We start from the raw sequence: 23895 nt of genomic DNA, 5'->3' as shown, positions 1-23895 counted from the left end.
GGAAACAATTACAAATTGATGTATCTTCAACATATTTCGCTTGCATATTAAGTTCGGAAAAAGACTCCCGCAGAAGGCATCCCTCTAGGCCTAGTGAACAGTTAGAGCTGCGGTGGCCATATGTGGACTCGACAAAAAAACTCAGCGAGGGGGAGAAGCAGGCAGCCAACTGCTCCATTATATGCAGAAACAAACAGATGAAACGCCCCAGGATCTCCTCAGGACATGTTCATGGACAAGGGTCTGAAATGAACAGTGCATTTGCAACACTTCTAATGCCATTTCTCCAGCGGGTTTCCCAGGGTGGCTTACAGCACAGCAAAGAACGGTAGTAGAAAGTGAAGCCAAGTTTCCAAGATATACGCCAGATGAACTAACATTCTAGCTGCGTCTGAAGAGCTGAGCAGTGACTCAGGAAATCTCCCCTTCCACAAAATGGGTTAGTCTTTCAGGGGCTCCTGTACTCTGGCTCTTTCCTCCTGCTACAGACAGGCTAACACGACTACCCTTCTTGATGTGTCTCCACAGGGCAGGGGTCCCCAATATGGTCAGGCTGCTAGGAATCTATCAAGGCAGAATCTGCTGTACTGATTGCGTCCATGCCCTACAGCTCCACATGGGAGACTTCACAGCCACACACCAGCTTATCAGGCACAGTCCTGCAAAGACTCATCTTCACTATCAGCAAGTAACTGGCATCGAACCAGGGGCGTGCACTTTGCGTCCAGCTTGTAACTCCGTTTGCAGCCTTCTTCTGTGTTGCTCCAGGGGTGCAGGTGATCTCGGATAACTGAGAAGGGCCAGCTGATTTTAACCTGCTGGAGGGTGGAGGGGACTCTGCACCAGCTCTTGACTGTACGTCCTGGCATGCCTGTGCCTCATTTCCCCTCTGGTTGGCTGACTACACAGGGACCCTCCTCCTCTGAGGAGTCCCCACCACTGCTAAGCCCTGCCTGACCCTTGGCATGGAGATCTGATTGGCTATGCAGATTTGAATTACATTTCTTCCATAGCAGCTCTTTTCCCAGTGCGTTTTTAAAATTACCCCTCTTTTCCCCTGAACTTGGCATTCTTCTTGGCATGTGGTTGGCTTTGCCTCCCCCAGCAGCCCTTCTGATGAGTGGTTAAAGAGCAGCAGACTCTAATCTGGAGAACCAGGTCTAATTCCTCCTTCCTCCAGATCCAGCTAGCTGGGTGACCTTGTTCTCTTAGAGCAGGGGTAGTCAACCTGTGGTCCTCCAGATGTCCATGGACTACAATTCCCATGATCCCCCTGTCAGCGTTTGCTGGCAGGGGACTCATGGGAATTGTAGTCCATGGGCATCTGGAGGACCACAGGTTGACTACCCCTGTCTTAGAGCTTTCTCAGCCCCGCCTTCCTCACAGGTGTCTGTTGTGAAGAGAGGAAGGGAAAGGTGTCGATAAGCTGGTAGTGAAAAGTGGAAAGTGGAGTATAAAAAAAAATAGTTCCCCTGTCCTCCACTCTCCTCACTGTAGCCTGCTCGCCAGCAAAATTAGTAACAGACTTCAAACCTATCCCTGCTTAGTCCAAAATGTTGACAAGACAGGTATCCACTGCAAAACCAAAATCAAACTCAAGAGAGAGAAAAAATCATAGAATCATAGAATCATAGAGTTGGAAGGGGCCATACAGGCCATCTAGTCCAACCCCCTGCTCAACGCAGGATCAGCCCTAAGCATCCTAAAGCATCCAAGAAAAGTATGTATCCAACCTTTGCTTGAAGACTTCCAGTGAGGGGGAGCTCACCACCTCCTTAGGCAGCCTATTCCACTGCTGAACTACTCTGACTGTGAAATACTTTTTCCTGATATCTAGCCTATATCGTTGTACTTGAAGTTTAAAGATTACTGTGTGTCCTCTCCTCTGCAGCCAGCAGAAACAGCATCCTGCCCTCCTCCAAGTGACAACCTTTCAAATACTTAAAGAGGGCTATCATGTCCCCTCTCAACCTCCTTTTCTCCAGGCTGAACATTCCGAAGTCCCTCAACCTATCTTCATAGGGCTTGGTCCCTTGGCCCCAGATCATCTTTGTCGCTCTCCTCTGTACCCTTTCAATTTTATCGACGTCCTTCTTGAAATAAACTATGCTTTTTAGATGCATAATATTCCGTGTCTGCTGAAGGTCAGCGAAACACCCTGGCAATAAAAGCGAGGCTGTCTCCCAAGCCCTTGCTTCCTGCACGCTGCTAGGTGCTGCAATCACTCGATAGAGACATAGGGAGGCCTATTCTTCCCTAGTACTGATTTAAAGGAAATCTCATTTGCGGAAGGTTCGTGTATTGAGTAGACAGAAAGTTGTTTCACTAGATCTGTGGAAAAACAGTCAATATTTCCCCTATCGCACGCCTTGGCTTTGTGCTCTGATTAATGAGCCAGCCGTGAAGTGGTATCGACTGCTAATATCACTCTTATCACAAGCAAATTGGCTTCACATCACGGTAAACCAGGCGTTTTTCTCCAGGAGATTAATGTAAAGAGTTGGAGATAAGTCAGAGACATGGGCTATCTGGTGAGTGCCTCCCTTTTGATTTGTACAGCTGCAGCTTCTCCATCCAATTAACGGCTCCTGTCCTGAACGTCAGCGAAATTCCTCGGCAACGTGTTTCAGCCCCAGCAGAGGCTAGGCCTCGATGGCTCAGGCCAGAGATAGTCAACCTGTGGTCCTCCAGATGTTCATGGACTACAATTCCCATGAGCCCCTGCCAGCAAACGCTATTCCATGTAATCCATGGACATCTGGAGGACCACAGGTTGACTCCCCCTGGCTCAGACTAACCTAATCTCACCTACGCAACCCCTCCAAGACGGAGGTCCTGTGGCTGGGGGGAAGGGGGCGGGAACAGGCAGCGCGTTTACCCATCCTAGCAGGGGTGCAACTTACCATCGTGCCCCAAGCTAGGAATTTGGGTGTGACCATTGATGCCTCCCTGACTATGGAGGCTCAGGTCAAGAGACTAGCGGTCCAGGCATTTTTCTATCTTCGCCAGGCCCGGCTACTAGCGCCCTACCTGTCCCCTGACCACTTGGCCACAGTGATCCATGCAACAGTCACCTCCAGAATAGATTTCTGTAACTCGCTCTACGCAGGCCTACCCTTATCCCTGACCCGGAAACTACAGCTGGTGCAAAATGCAGCTGCCAGGGTCCTCACTGGAACATCTTGGAGGGCCCACATCCAGCCGGTGCTGAGGCAGCTGCATTGGCTGCCAATTGCTGCCCGGATCTGGTTCAAGGTTTTGGTTTTAACCTTCAAGGCCATACGCGGGTTGGGACCCACATACCTGAGGGACCGCCTACTGCTCTATGCCCCCCGCAGGGCCTTATGCTCTGCGGGTGAGAACCTGTTGGTCGTCCCCGGCCCGAAGGAAGTGCGCCTAGCCTTGACCAGGGCCAGGGCTTTTTCAGTGGTGGAATGAGCTCCCGGGTGATCTGCGGACCCTGCGGGATTTGTCAGCTTTTTGCAGGGCCTGTAAAACGGAGCTCTTCCACCAGGTCTATGGTTGAGGCTGGGGTCAACGAATCAGGGACATCGCTCCCCTCCTCGGAGTTGGAGTGTACGCTACTCCCCTATCCTTTCCTCTTCACCTCTTTAATAATTGGGGGAGGGATGGGATTTTTAGCCGTCATGTTAGTAGATTGATGCTTTAATGGGAATTTTAATGGGGTTAGTTGTTGTGACCCGCCTCGAGCCTGTCGGGAGAGGCGGGAAATATAATAATAATAATAATAATAATAATAATAATAATAATAATAATAATGATGATGATGATGATGATGATGATGATGATGATGATGATGATGATGATGATGATGATGATGATGATGATGAGACCACCGAGGGAGTCCAAGGTTGTACTCAGGGGCAGGCAGTGGAAAACCACCTCTGGATGTCTCTTGCCTTGGAAACCCCACCAGGGGTGCCATAAGTCAGTGGCACTTGGTGGCACTTCTATCAAAGGGGCCGGGCATTTGATATGATTCTTCAAGGGATCATGCAGCAAGAAATGCATTTAAAAGTCTAACATCATAAACCAGGAATGATCATCTGACTCTAGTCTAGGTGAGGGTCCTCTGCTTTCTGGACACCCCCCACTCCACAACCTCCCCCTAAATTGGAAAAAAATGCCATATTTTAATGTTGGCATGTCAGGTTTTGGCATCGACGGGTGAAACACTGTTTTTTGGGCAGAACTCTATGTTAGGAGCAAATTCTACGCTAGAGTTTTGTCCCAGAGCCAGAGTATCGCCCTCAATGTCTCCAACATGCTGATGTCATTTCCGGGTGATGTCAACATGTCAAGTTGCTCCCAGAAAACACCCCCTGCCCCTTGCTGGCAGTGCTGGTGAATCTGGCCACCCAATCTGCCTCTTATGCTGAGCTTGCTCCTGTTCTGCATCTCCTGGGGTACTACAGAGTAGAGGCAGCATGAGCAGTGTTGTCCCAAGTCCTTGGCTGAATCTGCAGCCTTGCTTGTTCCTTCCCCTCATGGGCCAGCTCTAAGGATTCAAGGACTCAGGCTTAACTTGGAGATAGTCTTTTCTCTCTGGCTCCCCTATCTCTTTATTGGCTTCTCTGTCTGCTTGCCTTTCCAGTCTGAAGATAAGAGCCCAAGAAAACCCGTTTGGGATCAAACCAAAGGGAGGCCCATCTGGTTCAGTACCATGGCCAAAGAAATGCTTCCAGGAAGCCCAGAAGCCGGACATGGAGACCGAAGTCTATGGTCAGCTCCCCCCACCTATTTAATGTAGCCACTTGTGTTGCTGCTTTAATGAGAGGGCTTTTTAATGCTGGAATGTTTTGATGCCTTGAGGTTTGCTGCCTTGGGGAGCCTATTTGAGAGGAGAAGAAGCACAGTAATGTTTTAAATAAATAGTTAGGGTAGTCCTAATAAAAGGCCCAGTCCGCTTGGTCTGAACAAACTGCAGTCATGCAAAAAACAACAAACTATACCGATTTGACCCAGAATGTTCAAGGTCTACTGACAGCCCGGACGGAAGCAACCCAGTGGTGTGAACATTTTCACGCTGACCCTTAGGGCATCTTGGAAGGAAACCTAATAGACAAGTGAACCATTTTTGTAATGAGGGTCAGAAATACCAGCACTGAGAAGTACGTTTATAGCACTGCCACAAAATATTCCTTAAAAAAAACATGAGCGCTTTAGACATAGGCTCAGTTTAATTATGTTTTGGGGATTTGTCCACTTGACTTTTAGGTCTTAGTACTGACTCAACACCAGAGAATGTGACAACTCAGAAAGTTGAGGGAATCTGAGGGGATTTTACTTCTTCACACTATTTGTTCAGCTGTCCATCTTAGGAATAAAACTGATGGATGTTCCACAATGTGTCAGATGCCCTCAACCCAACATGGTCCCTTCTCTGAATTCCTGGCTCCCTCTGGGGTAACCCTGGAAAAACAGTGAGTGATGGCACCCCGTTCTTTTTTCAGGGTCTCTTTCCTCGGATTACTTTGTGTTTTTGCTGGTGCTGCTACTTTCGGGGCCATTGAGCTGAGGGACATTATCCTGCGTTCGTATTCAAGCGGTTGTCATAAGGAAGCCAGGAACAATAACTTAGTGCCTGCCACGGAGGACTTCTCTGCTGGAAAACGAAGTTTCAAAAATTGCTTAGCTAGTACATTATACATGGGTCCCCTTCCGGTTTGATTGACTTTAATATCAAAACAGTTCTGCCTCAATCAGACATATGTTGATTGCCCGCTAACCTTGAACCATTCCGCCCCCTGATTGGGAGGCATCACGTCCACACGGAGGGAAGTCATGCCTGCTACTATTAGCGCTCATCCCACCAAACCTTCATTTATTATCAGCCCAACCGCCACCTGGCATATGCATTACCATTTAGAAATTGGAAGACTAACTCTGAATTGCTAATGCGAGCTGGAGGCATGCAGAGAAAATTCCCAAATAACAGGAACATCTTTGAGGGAGACTTTCAGCTTCTCACAGTAAAACCTGGGTCCTAATTGCTCTGTTCTGAGTAACAATTCCAACCTTTCAAGCCATGTGTTCTTTTCCTGTTTCCTTTCCCCTATCACTCTAGCTGGGGGGAAAATTGCTTGGGCATTATGCCACTCACTCGATGGCTCTGAAATGTTTTGCTCAGTCTGTACTGTGACAAGCTCAAAGGCAGCAGGCAAATTCTGGAGCCCCTAGAGAGTGGGCCTCCAGATTACAGAGGTCAGTTCCCCTGGATCAAACAGCAGCTGTGGACTCTGCAGCATCACAGCTCCCTGGAGCTCCCCTTCCCAATCCCCACTGTCAAGTCACCAGGAACTTCCCAACCCAGACTCAGCAAACGAAGCAGGTACTATTGCCCCAGTTCTGGTCAAGAAGTGGCAGAGACAGGCAGTGTGACAAGATACCTCCTGCTCTCTAGCTCTTCTTGATGAACACATGAAGTAATGGTGAGCAGCCAGCCCTATTTGAAATGAATAAGCTGCTGTCAGGTGAGGCCTAAGCAGTCTTTCCACAAGCTGCTCTTCCCCTGGCATACACTGAGCCTTACAGAAAGTGGTTGTGACCTTATGAATCCAAGACTTGTTGCTGGCTTCTGCCGTTCCCATGAGTGCAACAGCAGCCGCCACAACAGGATCAGGAGGGCTGGTAAACACCTGGACTTGGGTTACCACTCCCTCTCCAGCCTCCTGTCCATTTAAGTCTCCCTTCTTCTTCCAAGGTCTTTCCTTCCATTTTTGTAAACCCCCATTCCCCTTCTGTGATTCTTTAGCAAAGTGGAGACACTATGTTTGGTTCTGCCTCCTATGGCAGCCACTTTGGAGTGCTGCTCACCACCTCTTTGACACCTAAGGTGTCAAGGTCAGGGAAGATGGGGAACATCATGCCAGGAGAGGTGGTCCCAAAGGTATTAGGGTATCAGGCTGCTTAGGACTTGAAACGCAAGTCCCCAATATTTTGAATGCACTGGAAACTAACTGGAAGCCAGTGCGGCTGCTGTAGGAGGGAGGTTCTATGCACTGACCAGCCACATTCTGGACCACTTCCGGCTTCCAAAGTGTCCTCCATGGAGTGCATAAAACTAGTCCAGTCTCAAGACAGTTGTTGCAGAAATTACTACGGCAAGGTCCTCCTGAGGGAGATAAGGAGCCAGGCAGTGGGTCTGGTATTGATAGTAAATTGCAGTCTTTGTCACCGAGTACACATTTGTCCATGGAGAGCAAAGAACTGAACCATCCTCCTAAGTTCCTGGCAGAGTTGATCATAGAAAGTTGGACCCCATCGAACTGGAGGACTGCAGACTGGATTTTCAGATAGTTCGGTGGATAAGGAGGTGGTTCGAAAACCACGCCCAAAGAATAGTTGTCAATGGGGTTTCATCAGACTGGAGGGAGGTGAGCAGTGGGGTGTCACAGGGCTTGGTTCTGGGTGTGATAGTTTTTAACATTTGCATCAATGATCTGGATGAGCGGGTGGAGGGACTATTCATTACATTTGCAGATTACACCACATTGGAAGGAGCAGCAACCACCCCAGAAGATAGATCTGAACATGCTGGAAAAGTGGGCAAATGAGAACAAGGTGCAATTCAATAAGGAGAAGTGCAGAGTTCGAAATCTGGATCACAAAAATGAGAAGCATGCATACTGGTAAAGAAGGTGAATGTAGTCTTGGGCTGTATCAATAGTGGCATCCCATTAAAATTGCAAAACATCATAGTCCCACTGTATACTGCATTGGTCAGACTGCACCTGGAGTCCTGTGTGCAGTTCTGGAGGCCTCACTTCAAAAAGGATGGGGACAAAATTGAGGTGGTGCAGAGGAGAGCAAGGAGGATGATCCAGGTTCTAGGGATCAAGCCCTATGAGGAAAGGCTGAGGGACTTGGGGATGTTCTGCCTGGAGAAGAGAAGGTTGAAAAGGACATGATTGTTCTCTATGAGTGTCTGAAAGGTTGTCACTTGCAGGAGGGCAGGGAGCAGCAGAGGACAGGACCACTCTAATGGGTTTAAACCCTGTGTAGAATGGCATTTGCTAGATATCAGGAAAAAAAATTCCACAGTCATAGTTCAGCAGTGGAAATCAACTGCCTACGGAAGTGGTGAGCTTCCCCTCACTGGCAGTCTTCAAGTAGCAGCTGGACAGAGACTTATCCTGGATGCCTAGGTTGATCCTGCATTGAAAAGGAGGTGGGTCAGTTTTAATGCCCCCCCTTCCCCACCCCAGTGGTCTGGGCTTCCCTAGCCGCATAATCTCTGTTTCAGATGGATTTTGCTTCAGCCATCTCTTACCAAGCCATTTCCCTGCTGCTTCCAGGCAGGAGACCAAGACTGGAATTCCAGCTCCCTCCTGACGATCTCTACCAGAGCAGGCATGCAGATGTGAAATAATACTGGGGAGAGAGTCAATATGCCAACAGATGGATAAACATGAGGCATCGATTACTCCTATACAGCTGTGTTTGTTCTCCCTTCAGCTAACAAGAAGCCAAGACCAATTCAACACAATAGACACGAACTGGATCACAAGCTAAATCGATCATGAATTTTGCCCTGTTTGGGGTTCACGAACAGAAGTTTGTGTCAAGTCTACTGTCACTAACTTTCCCAAAATTTTAAATCAGTCTGGTGCGGTTCATGGTAGTTAGTGGATGAAGCAGAAAACAGGGGCTTAGAAGGTGGTGGAGTCTTTTTAAGCCCCTTCTTTCTGCTCCCTGTGAAAGCTACAAAAACAGCTGAGCAGCGGGGATGTACTCCCCACCACTCAGCTGTTTCAGATTGTCCTGTGCAGTCCCTTTAATCTTTAAAGGGGCTGCGCAAGAAAGCCCCAAAACCATTCTTCAGGTTCATACAATGCACCATTCTTCTTTGCAAGAGTTACTCTGTTGGATAGATTTATATAAAATTCATTAAGCCAGAGGCAGACACCTACACAAATCCTTCCCCCACTCCCGAACTAAGAACCGTCATCAGGAACCCCTTCTATTATTTCCCTTTTGTGAGACGTTGCCAGAAAACTAGTTTGTTCCCCTCTTCTCTCTTTGTAAATAATAATTTTATTTTTCTGATATACTCTAGAAAATATCTCATGAAGCAAAGCAAATATTTAAAGAGGAAATGATCAAAGTAGAAATGAAAAAGAACGTGGGTTTGAAGCAGCTCCCTGCAAAATGCCCATAAGAAGGTTAGTTTCACTACAAACTGGGTTTCTGCTTCTTGGAGAATGATCAGTCCAAGGGACTTGGCTGTATCATGACTAAGCTGCCAGGGAGATTGTCAGGCCTGGTGTTTCTGGGCAAGAGCGAATTGGCTACCGCGATCGCTCTGAGCTCTTCTGCCTCCGAGGAATAGACAAGGGGCTCTCCACTTCAAAGCACAACATGGTGCCAACTAGAGCCCCACCTGCCCCAATCCTTCTGAAAGGTGTGAGATGACACTGACAAGATGGAATCAATAGATCATTGATCAGGAACAAAGGCAATTGTGATTCTTTATAGAGCTGCCTAAAAAATGTTCTTAAGACTTTGTCACATTTTCCAGGAGAAAGGAGGTTCACAGAATGCCTCTCCCTACACCTTCCCAATACACTTGGGGATACGTGCTTGTTGGGCGATCTCATTAGTTGTTGTTGTTGTTAGGTGCGAAGTCGTGTCCAACCCATCGCGACCCCATGGACAATGATCCTCCAGGCCTTCCTGTCCTCTACCATTCCCCGGAGTCCATTTAAGTTTGCACCTACTGCTTCAGTGACTCCATCCAGCCACCTCATCCTCTGTCGTCCCCTTCTTCTTTTGCCCTCAATCGCTCCCAGCATTAGGCTCTTCTCCAGGGAGTCCTTCCTTCTCATGAGGTGGCCAAAGCATTTGAGTTTCATCTTCAGAATCTGGCCTTCTAAGGAGCAGGCTCAAATAACCATCACAGGTTGGCACCAGGGAGCCAATGGTTTGGAAGTGATTGAGATGTGCCTGTTCGTATGATGCCTCCATCTTCTTGCATTAATTGATTTTTCTCCATGGCAAAGGACGCTTAAAATCCTTATGCTCTGCTGCTGCCGCTTCCTGTTTTCACCAGCAAAAATGGATTTTAAAAATTCTTGAGCTATTTGGAGTTGAGACTTATTCCTTAAGTGAACTCAGCTAAGTCTTGCAACCTGTGCTTGCAGTCGTGGGTCAAACAGAGGTTGCTCTCTTTGGAGGGCCCAAAGGCATGCCATGAATTCAGCCTGATGCCAGCCAATTAAAGGGTATACCCCATTGCCCAAGCACAAAAAGGAGATGACAGCGAATGAGCAATCCTCTGTGAAGAGGTTGGTCCGTTCAATGACATGAATGACCATGACACTGGAGGACAATGCCTCCCGTCTGGTCAAGGAGATTTAATTCCCGAGTGGGGCCATAGACATTGCAAGCTACAATGCGCAAATGATGGACATGCTGGGGCATAGATGCTCAGCTCAGGGCTGTGCCTGAGATGACCTTCTGCAGCGAACATCGGGGCAAACCGACCAGGAACTACATGGAGCTGCATTCACCCCAAAGCTTTTGGCAAGGTCTCCTTGTCATCACATTAGCAAAACATCTTCAGGCTGACCACAGAGATTCCCGGATCATTCCTTCCTCTCATCTGCCTCATGCTATGAAGCCCGGCTAGTCATTCACACTGCTGAGGGAAGCGCTCCACAATCGGCCCAAGCGGCCTTTCATTTCTGCCTCTTCCTGCCCAATCCCTTTGCCTAGCACAAAGAACCCTTGTGAGCAGCCTTCATTTATTTGCTGGAAGTTTGGCAGGAACAGCAGCTGCTGCTGGACTGGTCAGTGTTGTTTATGGTCTTTATGCATCACTAAACAAAACACTCTCCTTGGTCAGGAAAAAGCTACTTCTAGGGATCTGGAGAGCCACAATACGGCTGGGGGGAGTCAAGAAGCCCCCTAGATCTTAATTATAAAATCGTAAAAGACACCAACTCCCTCTACAGGCTCTCTTACCGGGAAACAAACGAGAACGAGGAATTTATTTCCAGACATAAATCCCAAACCTTTCAGTTTAATATCCCCCCAGCTAACATTCCCACCTAACTAAACAGCGGGGCCTTCTATTATTAGCTCCTGGCCTAATATTGGCTTGACCAGCATCCGACAAATTGTCTTCATCCCAGTGCCAAGAGAGACTTCCCAAGGAACTCTGTGCAGGTGGACTCCTGCGCGGAACAGCCCCTAATTATTTTCGAAGAGATAATGAAACACATAAGCGCACAGAGGTTGCATTAAACTTGGAAGAGGATCAAACCCTGGAAAAAAAGGATGGCTTGTGCAACTTCACTTCCTAAGGCAAGCAGGATTAGACCTGTCTGTCCTCCCCCACCTCCTGTTAGACCAGGGGTAGTCAAACTGCGGCCCTCCAGATATCCATGGACTACAATTCCCAGGAGCCCCTGCCAGCGGCTGTCAGGGGCTCCTGGGAATTGTAGTCCATGGACATCTGGAGGGCCGCAGTTTGACTACCCCTGTGTTAGACTGATGCCAGGCAATGGGTTCCTTTCTTGACTAGTATCCTGGATGACTAGTATCCTTGACTAGTATCCTGGAACGCGCTCAGTCTCCTGTAGGAGATCTCTCTGTTTCGATGGAAGTCAGCAGCTTTTGTCCACAGCCTCTGGCTGGTTAGGAATTCAGGATGGCTTCAAGCCGACCGACTTACACGGCATTAGGAGAGAGGGGAAGGGCTGCGGGGACCTGCGGGGACCTCACCCAACTCAATAGCTCCCCCACACAGGGGGTTGCTAAGGCTCTAGCAATTGCCTTTTCTTTCCCCTACCCTAAAATAGGGTCTCAATGTTTCAGAAATGAAAAGGATGCTCCTCAGAACCCAACTACATCACACTTTAGACCACGGGTAGTCAAACTGCGGCCCTCCAGATGTCCATGGACTACAATTCCTAGGAGCCCCTGCCAGCGGATGCTGGCAGGGGCTCCTGGGAATTGTAGTCCATGGACATCTGGAGGACCGCAGTTTGACTACCCCTGCTTTAGACTGTCCACAGACCAGAGAAACTGCAAAGACATATAAGGGTGGTGGAAAGAGCCATGAAGGCTAGGGAGGCCAGCCTCCAGGTGAGACCTCCAGAGATCACCGCCCCTGGGAGAAAGGGATGCTTTGGAAGGCAGCCTCTGTGGCAGTGGCCCCACAGAGGGAGGATCTTGTCTCCCTCAGGCTCCATCCCCAAATCTCCAGGAGTTTCCTAACCTGGATCTGGCCATCGTACCTCCCCCATTCACCAGCAGGAGCAAGCAAGGAGCTGGCCACCCCAATCAAGTCCCAAAGGCCTCATGGTGCTCCCCACGCCCAGTAGGGTTTTCCACGCAAGCATCATTCAGAGGTGGTGTGCTGCTGCCTGCCTCCCCATCATGAGCCTGGTATGCCTGGGCAGTTGCCCTTGCAAATGCTAGCTGGGACTGACGCTGCTTAGCTTCTGAGATCTGACCAGATCAGGCTAGCCTAGTTCATTAAAAAAACAGATGCAGGCCCTACTGAACCTTTGTGCTGGCTCCCTCCCCCCCTCCCAACTAAGCCTGCAGCCCCAGGCCCTCTCCCTCCCTCCCAGCTCCAGCTGTCTGCCTATCTTACAGGGGCTGGCATTTCTTGCACACCGAAGACGTTGGAGGGGGATGCAAGACCTCCTACCTGATCGGCCATTCATTGGATGGACAGCCAATCAGGGATGGGTCAGCCTTCTTGATTGGTAGTTAAGCTATGAATCCTAACTCCTCCCACCACCCCATTCCCATTTTATTTATATGGTAGAGATGAAGCTATTATTTTGTGTGATAAGCGCCTGGGGTTCAATTCTGTGGGGCTTTTTGCACGCCTTCAAAATAGCACAATGGTTGCCAATTGAAAACGCTACTGATTTGCTGTTTTGCACAACGTCGTCGACAATCTGCCACACACCTGAAACCAATCTGCAAAAAGCGCTTCCTTGTAGCGCTTTCAGGGAAATCCCCAAAAGTGGATTCACCCTCCGGAAAGCGATACACTCCTGCAACCAATCTGCAACACTAGCGAAAAAGACCTGTGCGTTAACATTGTTGCGGTTTCTACAAAGTCCCTCCCCCTGGCTCTCTTCTCTGATCTTCCGGCGAAGCAATCGCCATTTTTTTTTCTCCGAGCGAGCGGGGATAAACGCACCAGCGAGCCTCTTTCAGTTTAGAGGCTTCCCCGGCTTCAGTCCCTCCCCTTCAGTCACTAAGCACAAAGTACAGAGAAGCCCGTTTGCTGATGTATTTTCACTTTATTTTTTACACATTCATTCAGCCGAAAATCAGGCCCGTGAGAGGGGGGGGGATTTTTTTTTTTCACTCGGAGGGAGCGTGGCAACGATCAAACGACAGCTCAAACACACCAGGCAGCTGGATGGGTCTCTCCGTTGCAACGAATTAACACAGATTCGTTGCAATGGGTCTGTTTTTTTTTTTTTTAAACCTTCCTTAAAGGGAAAGGGGCTGTTTGGGAGCATGCTAACGGCTGCCCATTGGCTGCTTGACGGCCAGGGGCGGGACGAGCTCGGCAATAGCGCTTCCTTTCTAGCGATTTCTGCCGAGACCGGAAGCCTGTGGGAAACGCTACAAAACGCAACTGGATTCCACTACAAAGGCAGGTATGCATAACGACGAATTCCACTATTTTAAATGGCGATTTTTCATTCAGTGACCAATTTGCTACAAAGATCCCGGTGCGTAAAGCCCCTGTGTCATGCCATCAAAAAATTTCAGTGGAGGCAGTTCTTTTCTGCCTTTTCCCTCTCCTAGATGCCACCTCTGAGCTCCGGAAAGTCAAGGATGTGGACCGGGAGTTCTGTTTTGGCAAAAAAGCCCTGCCACGCTGGCAGCTTCAGGGAAGAGGTAGAAGCAGAAGCCAAAGTTCTTCCTGCCTTGTGCACAAAAAGAACTTCTGGAACCAGATTGACAGTTCTGACTGGAGCATAAGATCTGAGCCCTTGCAGTTAAAAATTTGTTTTTTATAACAAAACTACTTTGTTTTTCTTTTTCCTTCCTTTTTTATACTGAAAAGAGGGTGAAAACATTTAACTAAATAAATAAACAGCTATCAACCCGTCAAGGAAACATCTCAATATTTCTGATTTTGGCATTAATTTAACAGCCAGCTGAACGGACGTAAATATTTAAACAGTTACCCTACCTTTACTTTAATCGCAAAATCAAATAATAGGCATTAGGATGCATTTAGGCAAAAGCTACAAAAGAGGTTCCTGTAATAAAGAAAGGAAATCAAAAAGAAAGGTGACAGAAAGGAGGGGAAGAAAACTTTGAGTAAGACAAATGAGAAATAACACTTGTCATGCTGAGGGACAAAAAGACGCCCTTCAAGACCACAGATTTTTCTTTGCTATTCAATCCCGTGTCCCCCGTCGAGAGAAATCGAGGAGGGGGCTACCCACTCTGTGCGCAAGCTTGATGCATTATGCCATTATAGTCATTACAGATACATTAGAAAGTTTTCAAGGGTACAGAAATGACAGCCCCATGGCCAAATTGCCATCCCTTATTCTCCTTTTGCAGCACAGTATTTAAAAAGGGGTCTAGCTGGTCAGAAAGCCCTCACCGTGGTTGCATGTCTTTTTTTCTTTCTGGCTGTCCCTGCCACCATTAAAAGGTTTAACAAAAAGCAAGCCGCTCATGCCATGGATCTCTTCGTTTTAGAGCCCTCACTCCTGCCGGCCTTTTGTGTCATTGGGCTAATGGGCAAAGTGAAAACGGAAACGCACATATAAATCAGGTGAGAACCGAGACCGCAACTGCAGCGCAGGCGGATTCATTCATTCCACAGGATACTGACCCAATAACGTCAGCCTATCAGCTGGGAAAACAAGATCCAAATCACCTGCCATTACAGAGAGGCAGGGATTTGTAACAGGATACATAGAGAAGCAAAGCACGGTTGATCCCGAACTCACATGGAAGGCCAAGGATTGAATTTTCACCAGCACCCTGAGAGGGGGTGCAAATTCAGGTACTTAGGAAGTATTTTGACACCCAAGAGATGAATCCTACATTATGTCTATGTAGAGATGACACTCTTGTCCATACATTTTGCCGGTTGGTAGCGCAGCAGTCAGCATATGTCTGCTAGCTAGACATATTCAGCAGATCGAAATTTGTCTCCAGCAGGTTCTCGGCAGGTTACGAGAATTACTCTCCTTCGAGAAGAATCCTTAGAGCAGGAGAGATCAGGGAATTCTTACTGTTTTCTCACCGGTTATGACCAATTAAACAAATTTGAAATGTGCATACACATACACTTCTAGAGAAACATCAAACTAATGGAAAGACTTTTCTGATCTCCTTTCAGAAAGCTGAATCAAGATTCTTACTTTACCTTCTGGGGAGGTGCATGTAATGCTGCTAGGGGGCTTTGGAGAACAGCCCATCTTAGGAAGCCTTTCCCCATATAAGCCCCCTCCCCCTTCCAAGAATAGTCCCAGAGTCCCTGCTGAAGTTCCCCGCATGCCTGGAGGACTTCGATAAGGTTTGACAGTCACGCTGACTAAAACTCGCACTTTCCTTATTGTTTCTATGGGAAGTTGCCACACTTCTGTAAGGAAGGCAGCATAACAAGGCTGCAGGATTCGTATGAAATGTCCAGTGTCTCTGGTAGTACATCAAGGATTTGGTGGTGGAAAGTTGGAGCCAACATATGGCAAACCGCCATGGGGTTTTCAAGGAAGGAGATGGTTTGCGATTGCCTGCCTCTGCATAGTAACCTGGACTTCCTTGGTGGATGTCCATTCAAGTAATGATCAGGACTGACCCTGCTTTGCTTTCCAGCTGGGATGAGAGTTGGAAGGGACCCCCAGGGTCCAAACCCCCTGCACTGTGCAGGAACTCACAACTACCTGCCAACCCACAGTAGCCCCAATTTCATGCCCAAGTGATCCCCCCAATACAAACAAACAAAAAAACAATCCCTCCAGAATCCAGCCTAGCCTGGCAATCAGCAATTCCCTGGGTATGCAAGGAAGGGCCACAAGAGACAAACACTGATATAACTTATCAATAAGAATTTCATGTGGAACCTTATCAAAAGCCTTACTGAAATCAAGGTAAACTATGTCCACAGTGTTCCTTTGATCTAGCAAGGTAGTAACTTTCTCAGAAAGAAGAGATAAGTTTAGTTTGACATGACTTGTTCTTGCGAAAGCCATGCTGATTTATATAAAATTAATTAAGCCAGTGGCAGACACCGACACAAATCCTTCCCCCACTCCCGAACTAAGAACCATCATCGGGAACCCCTTCTATTATTTCCCTTTTGTGAGACGTTGCCAGAAAACTAGTTTGTTCCTCTCTTCTCTCTTTGTAAATAATAATTTAATGCCAGTAAATGACCTCAAGCTGATCCGGATCCTCCTTCTTGAAGATGGAGATGGAGCCAACATTTGCCTGCCTCTAATCTTCTGGCACTTCACCTGATCTCCAAGAATTGTCAAATGGACAGAGGCTCAAAAATTACACCTGCATGTTCTTATAGTACTCTTGAATGCAATTCAATGCAACTCAGAGGATTTGGTTTCATTTAAAGAAACTAGGTGTTTATGGACTAACTCTACAGTGATCCTAGACCACAGCTTACATCCCTCATCACATGAAATTATTATGCCATGTTGAACACGATTCCCCTAGCAAGAGAAGAATGAGGAGAAGTAGGAATTGAGCAATTCAGCCCTCTCTTCATCACCTGTTACTATGTCACATTCTGGTCCCTGCAATGATCCTACCATGTCCCCGTTCTTTTTCTTACTTTGAATATAACTAAAGAACACCTGTTTTAAAAATTGTTTTTACCATTTCTTGCTAGGCCAAGGTCATATGGAGCTTTAGCTTTTCTAATACTCTCCCTACAAATGGGTAGCCGTGTTGGTCTGAAGTAGCACAATAAAATCAGAGTCCAGTAGTACCTTTAAGAGTGCTTGCACTCGAAAGCTCAGGCCCTGAATAAGTCTTTGTTGGTCTTAAAGGTGCTCCTGGACTCTGATTTTATTGTGTTACTCTCCCTACAAGAATTGGTAATTTGTTTATATTCCTCTTTGGTTATAAGGTCTTCCTTCCATTTCCTAAATGAGTCTTTTTATTACTCAGTTCTTTTGAAAGCTGTTTATAGAGCCATCCTACTTTCTTGAGGTTCCTCCCATTTTCCTTCTCAGGAGAACTGTCTGCGATTGTGCCTCCATTATTTCGCTTCTGAGAAACTCCTAATCCCCACCATAATGTCACTATTATTTCCTACTTCTTTTATTGTTACCCAAAGACTCTCAACTGAACGCCTATGTTCAGACACGTACATTTCTTAAAAAGTATATACATTCTTAACATATAGTGCTACTCCTCCCCGCTTTGTTATTTGTCTGTCCCTAAGTTGTACCACAAGAGCCTCTTGTGGCGCAGAGTGGTAAGGCAGCAGACATGCAGTCTGAAAGCTCTGCCCATGAGGCTGGGAGTTCAATCCCAGCAGCCGGCTCAAAGCTGACTCAGCCTTCCATCGTTCCGAGGTTGGTAAAATGAGTAACCAGCTTGCTGGGGGGGTAAAAGGATAATGACTGGGGAAGGCACTGGCAAACCACCCCGTATTGAGTCTGCCATGAAAATGCTGGAGGGCGTCACCCCAAGGGTCAGACATGACTCAGTGCTTGCACAGGGGATACCTTTACCTTTACCTTTAAGTTGTACCCCTCAATCCTATTATTCCAGTTGTGAGTGTTATCCCACCAGGTTTCTGTAAAGTCCCCTTTGTTTATTAGGACTTCTAATAAAGCCTATCCCAGTCAGGTTTAAAGCCTGCAATTATTCAAGTATCTTTCCAGGTGCCCAGGAAAACCTGATCCTTGTCATGTTACTAAATACCTTGGGAACAACCATGTTCAGTAAAGACAGTGTTTGGGGCTGGGGTGACGATCCTATTATTCCTTGCAACTCCGTGGCACTTCAGTCTTTATGCTTTCTATCAAGATAGAGGATAGATGTTGGTGACATTCATCAGTCAACCCACCATGCAAACACCTGTACCCATGATTTTCTGTCAGAGATGAACACGGCCAGGTTTTCAAGTCCCTCCCGCTGGGTAAGGAGAACGTGACACATGGACTAGAGCAGGGGTGGGCAAACTGTGGCCCCCCAGATGTCCATGGACTACAATTCCCATGACCCCTTGCCAGCATTTGCTGGCAGGGACTCATGGGAATTGTAGTCCATGGACATCTGGAGGGGCACAGTTTGTCCACCTCTGGACTAGAGTGATGAGCTCGTTCTGCTCTCTTGAGCTGTAATTGGATTCCATGCCAATGGGCCTGGGACAATGGAGGTAAAAAGTATCAGTCCATCATGGAAGACTTCTACTCCCATCTTAAGGACTGAGCATTACAAGGAGGAGGAATACAAGGATCTCTTTTGGCTTTGTTCTCTGTAGATTTGTCAAACAGAAGGCCTAACAGGTCTAGAGGTCCCGGGGGCATTGCACAGCAAACATTTCACATGCCACACAAATTACTTTCTCTCTGTGTCAAAACAAATCCTGTTTTGCCATTTGTTGTTCTCTCTCTGCTTTTCATTCTGTAAAATTCATTGCCTCAGGTGTGAATTGCAGCAGTTTTCGTGTAGCGGGGTTTGCACCAGGAATTCTGGCTGTGATGCTTTGATGAATGGAAATGTGTTCTCTCTCTCTCCCCGACTTTAGGGGCATGGGGTGTGTCTTTCTGGCCTAGCTATGGGAGTGGCAGCTAGAGATTCTGGTGCCGAAATGGGCAGGTGGGGGGAGCCCAGGGCTTGGAGGCTAAGACAGAGCAATGGTTTCTGGGTATCCAGTCATAGCAAGGATTTAGAGATGCCAGCATTGATGTATCTTCAATAAAGAGATTTTCTTCAACAGTGTTTGCTTATTGGTAGCAATCTGCTGGACTCTCACACTTTGGTGATGTCAATATACTTGTTTTGATAGGTGGCTTTCATGGGCTTGCTTGAAGTAGTAGAGAAAACTGTGGCCTATTACACACAAGGTGTTTTCCCTCACTTTCACTGTGCATGCACATCAACTTTTCTTTGTTGTTCCACACTGATTTTCCTCCCTTCAGCACTCAGTTCACTTTCTGATTGCTGTTTCCCGTACCCTGCACCTGGCCAGAAGTGGCCATAATATCCTGCTCTGCCTTTCCCTTAAGTCAGTGTTTGGAGCAGGAGTCCTGTTCATGGACTAAGAACCTGGTTCTGTGTACCTGATTGCATACAAGGAACTCTGTCTGCTCAATCGTGATTATTCATGTTGATTTGGGAGGGAGAAGGAAATGTTGGCTTAGCAGTTGAACCTATAAAAACCTATACTGCAGGCCTTGTGACTGATTACCCCACACAAATTCAGAGGAGACTGCATTCTCCATCATTGGAAATTTTAAAACAGAGGCTGGAGAGCCATCTGATGGAGAGGTTGATTCTGTGAAGGTTCAAGGGGGTGGCAGATGACAGTGGATGAGCGATAGGGATGTGAGTGTCCTGCATAGTGCAGGGAGTTGGACTAGATGACCCATGAGGTCCTTTCCAACTCTATTATTCTATGATTCTATGATTCTATACAATTTTCTGGGGGAAATTCTGGCCTTAGCCCACGAACGGTCAGCCCTTTCTTAGGAATCCCCCCAAATAACATCAAGGGCCGTTCCGCATTCGTCCAAAATAGCACAATGGTTACTAATTGAAATCGCTACAGTTTTGCCATTATGCACAACGTTGTTGACAATCTGCAACACTCCTGAAATTGATCTGCAAAAAGCACTTCGTTGTAGCGCTTTCAGGGAAATCCCAAAAAGTGGATTCACCCTCCGGAAAGCACTACACTCCTGCAACCAATCTGCAACACTAGCGGGAAAGTTCTGTGCGTTACCATTGTTGCGGTTTCTGCAAAGTCCCTCCCCCTGGCTCTCTCCTCTGATCTTCCGGCGAAGCGATCGCCATTTTTTTTTCTTCGAGCGAGCGGAGATCAACGCACCAGCGAGCCTTCATTTACCCAGCGAGGCTTCCCTGGCTGCAGCCCCTCTGTTTAAAGTCACCAAGCACAAGCCCGTTTGCTGGTTTATTTTCACTTTATTTTCACTTTATTTTCATACTGTTTTCGGCCGAAAATCGCGCCCGTGAGGGGGGGGGGATTTTTTTTTTCACTCGGGGGGAGCGTGGCAACGATGAAACGGCAGCTCAAACACCACCTACTAGCTGGATGGGTCTCTCCGTTGCAACGAATCAACGCAGATTCGTTGCAAAGTGTGTGTGTTTTTTTTAAAAAAACCCTTCCTTAAAGGGAAAGGGGCTGTTTGGGAGCATAATAACGGCCGCCCATTGGCTGCTTGATGGCCAGACACAGCTTAGCAATAGCGCTTCCTGGCTAGCGATTTTTGCAGAGACCGGAAGCTTGTGGGAAACGATAGAAACGCAACTGGATTCCACTACAAAGGCAGGTATGCGTTACGCCGAATTCCACTATTTAAAATGGTGATTTTTCGTTCAGCAAACAATTTGCTACATGGATCCCGGTGCGGAATGGCCCCAAGATATGTTACAAAACAGACAGTAAAATGACAACTTTTTCATGAAAGGGAAAAAGGTGTCATTATACACTTTTAAACAGCTTCAGGACATGAATCACTGCAACTCTAGTCTCTGCTACTTACATCCATGAACTCCACGTTGGCTTTCGGACCAGTGGTCTCATTCAGGATTTTAATTGCCACAGGAATCTTCACGCTCTCTCCCTCAGGAACCCAAACACCCTGCAATCATGAAAAAGGGGGAATAAATCCAAGGAGTTATTACCTATGAAACCATTCCTTGAGAAATAACAGACCACGCCTTGCTGTATTGTTCACCATCCCCATAGGCTAGCCAGGATACTTTAAAATCAATGAACTTGGGTCCCAAATTTATTTTTCTAATAAAGTACATGCTAAAATCATGAACTTTAGAATGAAACACTAAGCTGGGCATTGAGAGCTAAAATGGATGCACATCTGAGATGGAAAGAAGCTACATTTACTGCTGGAGACCACCAAAATTATCCCTGTCTGGGCAAAGGACAGGAATATCTTTAGCAGTTTCCAGGAGTAAGACAATATCTCTTTTACATCAAATATACATTTATTTTGGAACCTAACAAGAGCCCTACTGCATCAGACCAGTGGTCCATCAATTCCGGGAACCCTGTTTCATGCACAGTGGCCAACCAGTCCCTGTGGGGGTCCAACAACAGGGCAGAGAGGCTAAAATCTACCTACCCACTAAGGTTGCCTTCTGACACTTGGATTCAGGGGCTCACTGATTCAGAATGTGGAGGTCCCCTTTAGTGGCCAGCTCCTCTCTTCTCTTTGAATACTACCCATGGCCATGAACTCTATTGCATGCACTCAAGTTCCAGAAGGAAAGAAGGAGATGTACCTTATACACTGTTCCAAAGGCTCCCGATCCAAGGACCTTCACACGCTTGAGCTCTGTTTCCTTCAGAATCCGGAGCTGTGCTTGGTTGGGAGCGGTGCCACTTGGAGTCAAAGGCTCCACCAGCTGCAAAATAACGTTGGTGGGGGGAATGAGCAGTCATGAAAAATGGCCATCCTTGCAAAGGCTACTTTCAAAGATTTGTTGGTTAACTAAAATCAAAGAATCAGAGAGGTGGAAGGGCCCATACAGGCCATCTAGTCTGACCCCGTGCTCAAAGCAGGATCAGCCTAAGGCATCCAGGAAAAGTATCTGTCCAAATGTTGCTTGAAGACCACCAAAGAGGGGGGTCTCACCCCCTCCTTAGGCAGCCCATTCCATGGATGAACCACTCTGACAGTGAATTTGTTTTCCTGATATTTTATTTTTATCGCTGCCAACAGGAACCTTCCCTCCTCTAAGTGGCAACCTTTTAAATACTTAAAGGCAGCAATTATATCCCCTCTCAGCCTCCTCTTCTCCAGGCTGAACATTCCCAAGTCCCTCAGCCTTTCCTCATAGGGCTTTATCCTCAAGCCCTGGATCCTCCTTGTTGCTCTCCTTTGCACCATCTCAATTTTGTCCTAAGTAAAACTCTAAATTTGTGAAGACAAAAATTATGATTACAGCTTGCTTTTTCTCTGTTACACTGTCTTCTGGATCTTAAATGCTTTATATGTCATCTACTATTTGTATGAACTAGGCGCAATTAAACAGAGACTGATGGTGAGCAGAGGGCAGAAGTAGGGGTGTGTATCTCCCAGCAGCATGCCGTAACATCTGGGCTCCCACAGGGAACAATTCGTTTCCCAATATTGTTTAATATATAAATGTGCCCCCCTTGCCCAGCTAATCAGGACTCAGGAGTTTTGGGCTGGATTGTCATCAACACGTTATACTAATACGCTATAGCTGTTGATAGACGGCCATCCATCTACACCCCCAAAAATACTGACCAGCTGCCTGGAGACAGAGGCGGATTGGCTCAAGCGGAGCTGACTGAAACTAAATCCAGCTAAGATGGAGGTCCTGTGGCTGGGCCAGTGTCATCCAGATGGAGCGCTCCCAGCGCTTGACAGGGTCCAGTTAACTACTTTGACCACCATCAGGAGTCTGGGTATGATCTTGGATTGCCTCTTATCGATTGATAAACACACAAATGCTGCCTGCCAGGCTTTTGTACCATCTGTGCCAGGTACGGTGACTAGCGCCCTATCTGTCAGCACCTGAACTAGCCACTGTAATCCACACAATGGTCACCTCCAGATTAGACTAATGCAACCCGCTTTACATAGGCCTACCCTTGTTCCTGATCTGGAAACTCCAACTGGTCCAGAACGCAGCGGTCAAACTCCTTACAGGAATAGCTCCTTACAGAGGTACGGTTGAGACCTACAGAACGCTACTAGAACACCATCAAGAACTGACCTCCCAACCGTCAACCAGACACAGGTATATGCTGGAAATAACCATCCGCATGCTACCAAATGAACATCAAACTGAGAAATTTACTCCCTCCCCCTACTCTGCCTTGGCCTCTGCCTGGTGGAATGAGCTCCCAGAGAAGATCAGGGCCCTAACAGGACTAGCACAGTTCCGTAGGGCATGTAAGATGGAGCTCTTCCACCATGCTTATGGCTGAGTTTGGAGAAGTAAATAAACTGAGCATCAGTGGCCCTCCCCTGCTGCGACATAGTCAGCTCTTCACTCTTGCTTGCCTTCCTTCATATGAGAAGGATAATAAACACAGATAACCAAATCCACCGACTGGTCTAGCCTATGAGATCTGGCAGACAGTTTATGGTACCATTAATAATGTATGGTTGTTTTAACTGTTTTAATGGAATTTTATGAATGCTGTAAACCGCCCCAAGATGACAGGTTCAAGAGGGGTGGTCTATAAATGTAAACATTGAATAAAATATAGGAAAGTAAAATATGTGCTTCTCGGTTTTAAAAAATGTATTGCTTAAATGTTTTGAGGTTAAACTGTTTTAACTCTGTTTTATGAGTTGTTGTAAGCTGCCCTGAGCTTTCAGGGTAGGGGGGGGGCATCTAAATTAGACTATAAATTAAAACAAATAAAATCTGATGATTGCAACAAATGGAACAAATCATGTGTGAAAATTTCCTGTTGAAGCTATGGCTAGGTGATAGTAAGCAAGTAATCCTTAACACTATTTTGCTCACTTATATATTTAGGAAACAGCCTCCTGGGAGAAGACTGTCCAGGGCCCTGTCTGTCCAGGTCCACCCTGATTGGCTCTCCCCCTCCAACTCCCACCCTCACTCCTTGCCTGCTAGAAGCCTTGTGGATGCGGCCTCCATTGCCACCCACAAGGAGAGAGGCAGAGACAGGGCTTTGCGGCCTGAAGG

The 23895-nt window shown here is 47.1% G+C and overlaps 1 protein-coding gene across 4 annotated transcripts in view; it reads right to left on the bottom strand.

Annotated features, from left to right (window-relative positions):
• ERBB4 (erb-b2 receptor tyrosine kinase 4) overlaps nucleotides 1–23895 on the bottom strand; it is a 918733-nt gene that overhangs the window by 169970 nt on the left and 724868 nt on the right. For all 4 annotated transcript variants that reach the window (XM_077319331.1, XM_077319333.1, XM_077319330.1 and 1 more), the window contains exons 18-19: nucleotides 21484–21606; nucleotides 20724–20822 (exon numbers count right to left, since the gene is read on the bottom strand). In XM_077319331.1, the coding sequence (XP_077175446.1) occupies nucleotides 20724–20822; nucleotides 21484–21606 (222 nt within the window). The remainder of the gene's footprint in view (nucleotides 1–20723; nucleotides 20823–21483; nucleotides 21607–23895) is intronic.

Source organism: Paroedura picta, chromosome 2 (genome assembly GCF_049243985.1).
Source record: "Paroedura picta isolate Pp20150507F chromosome 2, Ppicta_v3.0, whole genome shotgun sequence".
Lineage (NCBI taxonomy): Eukaryota > Metazoa > Chordata > Lepidosauria > Squamata > Gekkonidae > Paroedura > Paroedura picta.
The sequence above is the reverse complement of the archived record's forward strand: the minus strand, read 5'-3'. Positions and strand labels throughout refer to the sequence as shown.